General features: G+C 36.8%; 1 protein-coding gene across 1 annotated transcript; it reads right to left on the reverse strand.

Annotated features, from left to right (window-relative positions):
- Positions 1-409: 409 nt before the first annotated feature.
- LOC100790817 (receptor-like protein kinase HSL1) lies at positions 410-5,402 on the reverse strand. The gene is made up of 3 exons (XM_006596118.4): positions 4,459-5,402; positions 2,269-4,323; positions 410-987 (listed from the first exon to the last, which is right to left on the reverse strand). Exons 1-3 carry the CDS (start codon positions 5,042-5,044, stop codon positions 530-532), a joined length of 3,099 nt encoding a protein of 1,032 aa, XP_006596181.1. The 5' UTR covers positions 5,045-5,402; the 3' UTR covers positions 410-529.
- Positions 5,403-11,863: the final 6,461 nt, after the last annotated feature.

The following is an 11,863-nucleotide window of genomic DNA, read 5'->3' on the forward strand; positions in this document are numbered from 1 at the left end:
AAAATTAATAATATGTATTTCAAAAATAAGTTAAATAAAAAGAGTTTTTCAAGCAATATCTTTAGATTAGAAATTGAGGTGTTACATTTCCAAGTAACGACTGTTTCTCTTGATAATTTGATTCCAAAATCAGAGTGTTCTTGTTCATAAAATAGATGTTTAGGGCTGAGGATATCAAGTTAGTATTTACTTTCAAATTATAACTAGGTACCAAAGCAAATGACATTAAAGCATTCAACATACCGTGCATTACAAGGTTCGTCCCACTAGTTAAAAACATCCAAGACTTGATAGTATAGGTGAGAAATATGAACAATTGATTTTAGTCAAGTTGGCAAGGTTTCAGAAAAACTAGACAGATTTCAAAATTTAATCTCCAACGCTTCCCCTGTAAATTACTACCTTTAATTTACCATCTGTAAAAACTTAGGGTAGAAAGATTTATGATTGAAGACATTATTGTATAGTCCAACTTTTTCGAATGATCAATTTTTGATATGGAACACTAGCCCTATTAGACAGTTGGTAGTTACACACTATATAAGCAGCTTTCTTCATTTTCGCTTATAGCCTTATTATTACTATCCTTATAACTAGAAACGTAAGTGGTATCCCCATGAAGGAGAGCAATATCAAATCCAATTCCCACTCTTCTACGTCCATTACTAGCTGAAGGATAACAACACTCGCGAAGAACTTGCAAAATCTCTTTCATGGAAGGCCTATTTGAGGGTAACCTGCTTGTGCAACCAAGGCCTAATTTGAAGACTGTGATCATCTCTTCCACATAACTTGTTTCTATGATTTCTTCGTCCGATGCATCCGTGAGGCACTTCCCTTCCCTATAGTGCTGCCACGCCCAATCTACTAGGTTGGTTGCATGCTGTCCTCCACTATATGGCTCTTTTCCAGTTACAAGCTCTAGGAGTACTACCCCAAAACTATATACATCAGCTTTTTCATCAATCTTTGTTGTATAGGCATATTCTGCAATGCAAGTAAGCTTATATTTTGATAACAAACTACAGGATAGGATCACTCGAGTTCAGTAGAATATTAAATTTCAAGAAAGGAAAACCATAAGTAACAGTTTTTTGACGAAATAGAACAAATGTGGCATTTTTAAGATTCTAGTGGAAATTAACTATATGAAAAGGCTAGTAACCACTGCACAAACAGATAATTCAGTTTGGTCTATTTTGTTAGTTTAATATTGTTTAGTAGTTTCTGTTATGAATAGTTAGTAGTTAGTTTTATTCCTTATGTTCTTGGTCAAGACAGCACACTTCATGGCACACTCCAATAATGGAAGTTTTCTCCATTAAGAGGTGGTGAAACTGAGACTCTCTTGGATTTTCACCAGGATGAAGATAGTACGAGTTTGTTGGAAACTGAGAAAGATCACTGGTTTCTACCATATTGTTATGCTGGGGCTATTTAGAATGAGATTCAGCCATGGATGTGGAAAGAAGGAAAGAAAAAAGATTGTTGAAGATTATTGCAAATCTGATAGCATATTATCAGAGAAAAGGAAACGGAATATATTTTGCTATTGATTGAATGAATTAAGTTCAAAAAATAAGAAGAGAAGTGTCCCTATAGATAAGACACCCAAGAACAGAAGGAATAAAACTAACTAGTAACTAATCATAACAGACACTAACAAACAACATTAAACTAACAGAAATAAACTAAACTGAGTTTTCTGTTTCTGCTATGGTTAACTCCAATAAACACATTTATTCTTAATTTTTTCACGTCAAATCAAACGAAAATACAAAAGTTATTTAGTAGCTTTTGGCTTGACGTGAATCTAGTGTTTCACAATGTTGAATCAAACACTCATTCTTTCTTATTAGTTGAAGTTTATGTGAGACCCATTAATTTGGAAATAAGGCCCACTAAATGAAAAATGGAACTCTTATATTAAATAGAACCCACATGAACTTACCAAATATGACTAAAGTGTCAAAATGGAGATTGAAGTATGCTACTATTATTTTTCTTTGCTGAAACCTATTCATCAGGTATGGTCAGTCGTCGCTTAAAAAGTCAAGTAACTTGACAAACCCGTAACACATAACCCCATGAAAGTATCAAACAATGTTTTTCTCACCTATTTTTTTATACTCTCCCAAACCTCCTCTCATGGTAAAAGGAACACGAGATACAATCAAATTACTATTTTCTTTTGCGATCGTAATGTAAAAAACATATAGGGGTGTAAACTTTTCATTATTGCTGTGGAGAAATGAATTGATCATTTACCTGGTGGAATGTAGCCAAGAGACCCTGCAATGTTGGACATTGTACGTGGCTCCCCTGGCTTTACCAACATCCTAGCTAGTCCAAAATCTGCAATGCTGGCCCTGAACTCCGAGTCCATCAATATATTGCTAGATTTCACATCTCTATGGATAATAGGAGGAGAACAGTCATGGTGCATGTAACACAACCCTTGTGCAGCTCCAACCGCAATCCGCAACCTAGTTGGCCACTTCAGGAGCAAACAATTTTTGCTAGGTGAACTCAACCCATTTGCTGAAACTCTGTTCCTTCCATGAAGCCACTTGTCCAAGCTCTGGTTCTCCATGTACTCATACACAAGAAGCTTTGAATTCTCACTTGAAAAGCAGCACAAAAGCTTCACCACATTGGAGTGCCGAATTCTACCGAGAATTTCAACCTCAGCCATGAACTCCCTCTCCAGCCTCTCATCAAGGTTCATACTATTCCATATCTTCTTCACAGCAACATACTCACCTGGCCTACCCGAGGCCACGCGGTACACTTTCCCAAACCCTCCACTCCCTATGAGGTTTTCCTCTGTCAAACTAGAGAAGAGATTGAATTCAGTGAAGTTCAGCCTCTGGAATGAGGTGAGCTTCCAAGTTGAAAGGTCACCCCCACAGTGCTTTTCCCCACAGTTTTTTCTAACCTTATAAAAGACAAGAAAGGCACTGGCTAGCAACACAATAATGATAAGAACAAGAATTAGGACAAGGTATTTGGAAGAATTAGAGTTTTTGGTTTGTGGGGTGGCGGACTTTTCGGTCAAGCAGCTAGACAGGTTGAGACTTGGGTTATAAGCACAAAGATCAGGGTTGTTCAAGAAACTGCTTTCATATGCAAGGTTGTTGAACTCATCAGGGACACTTCCTGAAAGCTTATTGGATGATAGGTTGAGAAAAACAAGCCTCAAGGTACCAAGTTTAGGTGGGATTTCACCCGATATGTTGTTTTCAGCCAAGTCCAAGTAAACAAGGTCACGAAGATCACACAAAGTTTCAGGAATGTTACCAAAGAGTTTGTTCCTTGAAAGACTCAGAGTATTGAGTGATCCCCACGAGATTATCTCCGATGGAAGTTTGCCATAGAGCTGGTTTTCATCAAGCATGAGAGTGTTGAGCCTAGAAAGACCTGTCAAAGCCCTTGGAATTTCACCGGAAAGCATGTTGTTTCTCGCATCAAAAACCACCAAATTCACTGCAGAAGAAAAAATCTTACCCGAAAACAAGTTGTTTCTAATTTCTAGTCTCGACAAATTCCAAGCTAGCTCACTAGGAAACTCACCAGAAAACGAGTTATTACTCAACATCAAGGTAGTTAAATTTTCCAAATCCCACAAACCCCAAGGCAACTCACCTGAAAAACTGTTATTGTAAAGCTGAACAGTTCTCAAAGAGCCACAATTCCCCATCCATTGTGGCAACTCGCCACTCAAATTGTTAGAAAACGCAATCACACCTTTCAAAACACCACCATCACACAAATGCTGCGGCAAACCACCACTTAGTTGATTGTTCGCTACTTCAAAAGACACAATCTTCGAATGTAAGCCAAATTCTGGCGGCAAAGTCCCATTCAACTTGTTCCCAAAAACCTTAAAGTCCGTAAGAGTTGGGTTTAGCCCCAAACTTTTCGGAATTTCACCGGTTAACTGATTCGAGAATAGATGCAAAATCGTCAAATTCTCCAACATTCCAAAAAACTCCGGAATCGAACCGGTCAAATTGTTCATGGCCAAATCAATCTCATTCAAACTAAAACCTCGAACCGAACGGGGTAAAACCGGAATTTCACCCGATAAACCGTTATGGTACAAATACAGAAACTGCAAGTTCCGTAACGCGAACAAACCGTTGGGAATATTCCCCGTTAAAAAATTAAACGACAAGTCGAGTAACTCAAGGCTACTGAGATTCGCGAAACTCTCTGGTATCGCCCCGATTAAGTTACACATAGGCATCCACAAGGTCTTCAGGTTCTTCAAGTTCCCGAACTCAAACGGCGTCTGGTTAACGAAGCTGTTATAAGCCAAGCCTAGTATAGAATAGATTAGGGTTTTACTCAATTCTAATCGTGGATGTACTATATATATATATTACAAAGGAACAATAAACTGTAAGATATTTATAACTTGATAAGAGGATCACGTCAATATATATAGTCCAATACCTAGCACTTCGAGATTCGTTAGGTTTCCGATTTCGCTGGGGAACGTGCCGTTGAACTCGTTGCGGTAGAGGAGCAGCGTTCGGAGCTCGGAGACTGCACCGATCGCCGCCGGAATGTCGCCGGAGAAGCTGTTTCCGCCGAGGTCGAGGTAATTTAGCGTTTTGAATTTTGCGATGTCGTTTGGGATGGGACCAGCGAGGTAGTTCTGGGAGAGGTCGAGGAGTTTGAGGTTAGAGCAGTTGGAGAGGAACGCCGGGAACTGGCCGGCGATGTTGTTGTCGGAGAGGTTGAGGTGAGCGAGGTGCGCGAGGTCGCAGATCGCCGCCGGGAGCTGGACGGCGGAGATGTTTTTCCCGGCGAGGTGGAGCTCCGTGACGAAGCCGCCGGAGCATCGGATTTCCGGCCATGCGCACGGCGGCGACGAGGATTTCCATGAGCGGAGGGCGGGAGGGTCGCCGAATTGTCGTTTGATGCCGAGGAGGGTTGTTTGCTGGTCCTGCGAAATTACCGGGGAGGGCAGCGAGAGGACGAGGAAGAGGAGGATGTGGAATGGAAATTTGACGAAGGTGAAGGGCATTTTGGTCATTTGAAGTGGTTTAGTTCGCCGCGGGGATATTTTTCGGGGAAATGGAGGCTAAAGGTTAGTTGGGGGAAAGAGCAAAATTCAAACATGGGGAGGGAAGGTTCAAGCTTGGTGTTTGTTTGTGTCAGTGTGTGTAGTTTTCTTTGTTGAATTTTCAGCGTCTAAAACTGAAAAAACTGTTGAATTTGATAATTTAATTATTACAAGTGACATTGAAATTGATGGATGCCCGATAATTGAATTAATAATCAAGTACAGTGTAGATACTGGAGTGTTTGGTTCAAACACGGTTGAGGTTGAAAACATGGGGTTCTAGTGGTTGGACGTTGGAGGAGGGATTGCTAGCAATAGAATGTAAAAATCAAGGGGAGATTTCTGCCTTTGTTTTAAAACATATTTTATAAGCTAAAATATGTTTTTAACTCTCATATCTTAAGGTCATATACGGTATAAGTTCTAATAAAAAAATCGTTAGTAAATTAAAGTTTAGTCCTTCTATTAAGTTGGTCAAACTGAAGTCTAAAGATATAACATGAGACAATATTAAGTCGTGTGTCATTTTTTTCCCATCCAAATCAACAGTATCACGTGAGACAAAAAAAAAAAAAAATAGAAAAAAAAATCCTAAATTTATCTTACAACTAGAAGCTGTCTTCAATTTCCTTCCGTGTAGATGTTCTTAAGGCGTCTTTGAATATTCATCTAGACAAAGAATGGGGATTAAAAAATAAAAGATCAGACAAGATTGAATATAATGTGTATGTGAAAGTAGAAGATTTATCTTTTTTAAGTTGGTTGTGATAAGAACTGTTTAACAAGTATTTTCTAGAATAATTTTTGGTGCAACTGATTTAGAAGATATATTCTAGCTGAATAAAAAAAATTCTAGATTGATTTCTACTTTTTAGTACATGTAATCTAGATTGTCTTGTAGAAAATTTCAAAAGTTTCAAATGACGTCAATATTATTCTAGATCCAGTTGTTAAGGACTTATTTAGAAAATAATTATTTATCAGCTTTTAGTATAATAATCAACTTAGAAAATCTTTCTTAATTAAACTAATTCTAAATCGTGATTTAAAATGTCTACCTCAGTATTATAGAATATCAATGTAAATTTTGTTGTAGAAAATGTTTTTTCATACTAGTGATCACTACTTTAATGTACACCTGTAACTAACCATATTAATGCACACTTGCAATTATAGTAGTAAATAATACTTTGACCAATTAACCATCCATTCACTGAATTTGCCACTAAGAAACGAACTTTAGTAAAACATTTAATTGACAGTGGACCAGAGTAAGAAAATCATCTTGTAGAGCAATATATATTCTCTTCTTAGAAGTGAAATAGTCAACAAAACACATGCATGTGAGGAAAATGAGACAGCAGACAAATTTAAGAAGGTTGTGGTTTGGTGCTTCATGTTTTCTTCCTTTCTAGAACGAGTTTACCAAGTCTATTCAAAGGTGACAGGCAACTTCTCAAAAACACATCTGAAGTCAAAATAGCAATCATCCTCTTTGTCTAGGGTTAGTAATATTTTTTCCAAATACTGTAGAACGTAGAATCCACCATGTAATCACTTACAGAAAATAAATTTTGTGTTGGCTTCGGTACTCGAGTCCACTATTATGAAAAGTTAGCAAAATATTTATCACTTTACTTTTTATATAAAAATAATATTTATTATGTTATAAAATAAAATACACAATTTACAAAGAAAGTACTTCATCTTAATATTTTTACTATTCTATTTTCCTTTAGTCTAATTTTTTTCTCTCAACTCTTTCAAACTATTATTATTTTATCTTTTTTGTCTGTATATTTATGTTCTTAATAATTAATTTTTAAATTAATCTTTTAACTCATAGGATTGATATAATAATATAAGATTTTTTTGCGTTTACATATGAAAGAAGGGTCTATTTAATAGAAGAACATACGTGTGCATGGAAAAATCTCTTAATCAGTCAATCTTTTTTTTTATCTCAATATCTAAACTAAATTTCAATGTTTTTAAAAATGTTAATAATTAAAAATATTTTTATATTACAATTTAAATTATTTATTATGACTACAAAATGTGTTTTATATATTTAAAAATACTTATTTATTATTTATTATATAAAATAAAAGTTTATTACATATACTATCCTCAAGTTAAAATACTAGTTTTAGATAAATTTGAATGAATGAACTTAAAAAAATACTAGTATAATCTCACTCTCTTTCTCTTGCATCTCACTCTCCTACTCCTTTCTAGATAATCTCTTTTAAAGCTAAAAAGAAAAAGATAATTGTTTAATAATTTCCCTTTTCTTTTAAAGTCTTTATTTCAAACTTAACATTAAAATAACTTTAAAATAGCAAATAACCTTAGAATGTTTCTTTTCATCTCATTTATTCTTAAGCATACATTGAAAGTTTTCACTACATACTCACAACTCACTAGCTACCCTTTATACTTGCAGGGCTTGTACTTGCGAAGAGCTTGATTCATCCCATGAATGACAACAATTGCTATAACCACTGATAGTAACATGAAAACTAAGTTCAATGTTTTAAGTCCATGCCATCTCATTGCTCCTTTTGTGATCTTCTTTATTGCAATGTACATTTCCATTGGAAAATACATGGTAATTATTTGCCAGAACCCAATGGCCCCCAAAAGGGTAAACATCTCATTGAAAAAAGGCATTGCTGATGTAGCCCATGTGGAGTTTGTAGGCCTTGGATCTTCTTCATCAATGGAGTCCTTTGCTTCTTGAAGTTCAATGGTAGCGGAATGGAGAAGGAAGAAAGATGATTGGAGACGCCACTTCAAGAAGATGAGTCAAGAAGAAGCTTACCACCATAGGAAGCCATGGATAAGTTTGAAGGTAGGAGAAGATGAATGGAGGGAGAGGGAGAGAAGGAGCATGAAATTTTGTGCCTCAAACAACACTAAAATTTGAAGTGTAATTCTCAAATGATCAAAGTTGAAAAAATACACACACATGACCTTTATTTATACCTTAAGTGTCAAAATTGGAGGAAAATTTGAATTTCTAAAATTTCACTTGAATTGGAAATTGAATTTGTGGAGCCAAATTTTGGAGCCAAAATTTCACTAATTATGATTAGTGAATTTTAGCTACGGTTCAGTCCCCTAATCAAGGATCAAGACAAGATTCTCCACAAAGTGTGCTTAGATGTCATGAGGCATGTAAAACATGAAGGACATGCACAAAGTGTGACTATATGATGTGTCAATGGGGTGTAGTAAGTAAATGCTCACCTCCCCCTCTAAAATTTAATTGGATTGAGATTCTCCCAATTCAATTAAATTTATTTCGCAACACACACATCAAAAATTCACTTAATGCATGTGAAATTACAAAACTACCCTTAATACAAAAACTAGTCTAGGTATCCTAAAATACAAGGGCTGAAAATCCTACATTTCTAGGGTACCCTACCTACATTATAGAGCCCTAAATACAAGGCTAAAAAATAATGAAATCCTAATATAATATGTAGAAAGATAAGTGAGTTCATACTTAGCCCATGGGCCCAAAATCTATCCTAAGGCTCATGAGAACCCTAGGTGTAACACCCTGATATATATATATATATATATATATATATATATATATATATATATATATATATATATATATATATATATATATACTATTGGTAATTATGTTTGATGTTTGATTATTTGTTGCGCTATTTTTATTCATAATTATTTTCAAGGAGGTTAATTTAGTTAATAGAGGGGTGTGGCTAGATAAGGATCAAGCTTCTCAAAGAAGCCACGAGGAAGCTTCTTGAGGAAGCCTCCTAGTGAAGCTTCTTGAGGAAGCTACATGAGCTGCCTCGGTAAAAATGCTGGCCAGCCTTCGTTAACCATTGGATCTGCTCGATATTCGGTCTGCAGCTTCACAAGACACTTGTCCACGATTTGACCGTTGGGATCTTCGAGAATATGTTTGGAGTGTGCACAAAGCTTCCATTCCCGAGATCATTTCTTATTTAAGCATTTCAGCCTTTGCTTTCGTGTAGCTTAGGAAAAACGCCATTTCTTCTCCTTTCTTTCTTCCAAAGTCATTTCCAACATCCCAAGCACTTTCTCCATCACCCACAGCCACCATTAGCCACCACAAACTGCCATTGTTCCCCGTTGAGACCCACACCGAGAGGAACCCTTCAACCGAAACGGAATCTTCCAACTTAGCTCGCGGTTTCAGTAGAGAACGAAACCCTAATCTGACCTTTCGTTTTCTTTCAAGGTAACCATGGTTCTAAGCTTGTTTCTTGTTAGATTCATCTTGGATTTGCATCTTTTCTGACTTTGGAACCGCCATTGCATGTCTTATGCTTCCTTTGAAAAATCATAGAGAAAGAGACTTTGTGAGCGTTATCCTTTCATGAAATGCATGTTATTTTTGTAACCTACACTGAACCCCGGTCACATTGGCGTGGTCGGAATTTCCAAATGATGTTCCTTTGTAAAACCTGAAATGCTCTTAGCTCTTTCATGTAGGGATGTGGGTGTTTGACCCAGAGCACTGTTACTAGCTTTGTTTTCTGAAATCCATACTAAGTCTCCTTCGTTTTGACATGGTAGAGGCTTGCATGGAATCGACGAGCAAGGACAAAAAGGAATCTTCAAGTGACGTGACGAGGAATCCGCGGGGTAGCTCATGATAGGTAAGGGAAGTTTATTATAAAATTTACCGTTTTAATACCATAGTTAGGGTCAGGGAACCTAGCTATGAGGATATCTGCCTGTCCCTGTTGCATGCTGATTTTTCTTCAAAGAAAATTACAATTTAACTAATGGGATGCGATATATATATATATATATATATATATATATATATATATATATATATATATATATATATATATATATATGTATGTATTGTGATGAATGATATTGTTGTGGTTGTTTGATTTGTGTTGTTTGAATACCTGTGAGTGTGAATCTCAGGCATGAAAGATATATATGTATATATGTGCGAAATTTGTTGTTGGTGTTGCTATTGAGGATTTTAATTGATATGTGATGATAAAGATGATTATGATGATATTGATTTGAGATGACGTTGTTAATAAAGACCATGTCAACATGAATTGTTATTATTGATGAATATGTGAATATAAAATGAGGTTGTTGTTGTTGATGATAACGTCATTGAGACGTGATGATATTTATGTTGAGAATGACATGGAAATGGAATGTTGATTGATGTTGGAAATGCATTAGTATGTGCATGTTGTGTATGTTCGTGGGGGGCACTGTGCACTGACCTTCTAGGGTCTTTGACACTAGCTTTTGGCCGCGTTCATACGTTGGATGTTGCGTATGTTTGTGGGGGGCACTGTGCATTGACCTTCCAGGGTCTTTAGTACTAGCTTTTGGCCACGAACATACATCGTATGAAGTGTATGCCATGGGGGTAGAGTGCACTGACCTTGTCGGATGGTCCAGACGTGGGTAACTAGCGTGGTTAGAGAATCTAAGCATTTCTGAGGTGATGCTTAGGCGCTTTAATTGGTTCATGGTCTTTGGCACTTACTTTTGGCCGTGATCATAGCTCATACGACACAGGAAATAGAGTAACTGTGACCAAGTGTACTTTGTACTAGGGGGCTTGTCACCTGGTAGGGAACACCTTTGGACTCCCAGGTTGATCACCTATGGGAGGGGGGCTGTTACGTGCACAACCGGGTGGTCTCGACAAACTCAGCACAGTTCCCTAAGTAAGAGTGTCGTGTGGACACGCTTAGGCTATTTCCTGATATTTGGTTGTTGTTGATACGTACCACATTGCATCTGAGTGTTGAGTCAGGTGCATGCATCATTCCGTGCAGTCTTGATTGGGTCCATGGATGGATGATGAGTAATTGTTGGATGTGGATGATGAATATTTGTTGGATATGAGTGTTTAATAATGATTGTTGTGTATGATCATCGTGTTTGCCTATGTTCCTTGCTAATTGTGGTTATCTGGAATTGGTATTGGTTGTTTTTATAATGAACTCACCCTTGCAATTTTGTATTGTGCGGTTGATACCTATGATGATCACGAACCTTGTTCGTGGGAGTAAAATGACAGTGGCAGGGTGCAGGGAGTAAGATTCTGGTGAGGAGCCGCCGAGCCGACGTGATGACGTTGGCGTTATTTTGGGAGAGAGTTGTGTTTTGTAATCAACTCCTTCGTAGTTGGTTTTTAAGTTTTATTTTATTGAGTTAAAGATGAAAAACTGGGATTTTAATTATATCTATGAATAGATTTAATTTTCGTTATATGTATGACATGTACCGAATTATTATTTCTATGTAATTATGCATATTCACTTAAGTAATGACGTGTTGTTGGATGAATTTATGTTGTGACAAAATCACTTCTATTTTCATAAGCAAAAATTAAGGGAGTTCTTTTTATAAAAATTGAAATCATCGAATATTAGAGTGTGGACATCGTAGCGACGAGGTGGGTCGTTACATTTAGTGGTATCAGAGCAGGTCGAACCTTTCAGCCAGTGAGTTATGAGTCTGCTGTGTTTTTCTGTGCATTCTCTAGTTGTTTTGTTGAATGCTTGGTGTTGGTTGTTTGCTGATGTTTGATGTTCATTGCTTGCTATTAGCACTTACTCACTAGTTGTGTTTTAATGAGCTATAGAGATTTGATTGTTGTAGTCATATTGAATTTGTTTTTCTGATGTCTGCTATACCATGAATTTCAATGCTGGGTCACGGATTATCAGACTGGCCACCTGTATAATTTGTGAAGGGCAATGGAATGATATGGCAAGCGATCAG

Source organism: Glycine max, chromosome 14 (genome assembly GCF_000004515.6).
Source record: "Glycine max cultivar Williams 82 chromosome 14, Glycine_max_v4.0, whole genome shotgun sequence".
Classification (NCBI taxonomy): Eukaryota; Viridiplantae; Streptophyta; class Magnoliopsida; order Fabales; family Fabaceae; genus Glycine; species Glycine max.

Bases quoted from the DNA above. Each gene is read 5' to 3' on its own strand.
- LOC100790817 (XM_006596118.4), bottom strand. From the start codon at position 5,044: ATGACCAAAATGCCCTTCACCTTCGTCAAATTTCCATTCCACATCCTC. The intron at 4,324-4,458 runs GTATTGGACTAT...ATTCTATACTAG, and splicing joins AACGAATCTCGAAGTGCTAG to GCTTGGCTTATAACAGCTTC. The intron at 988-2,268 runs GTAAATGATCAA...CTTGCATTGCAG, and splicing joins TCTTGGCTACATTCCACCAG to AATATGCCTATACAACAAAG.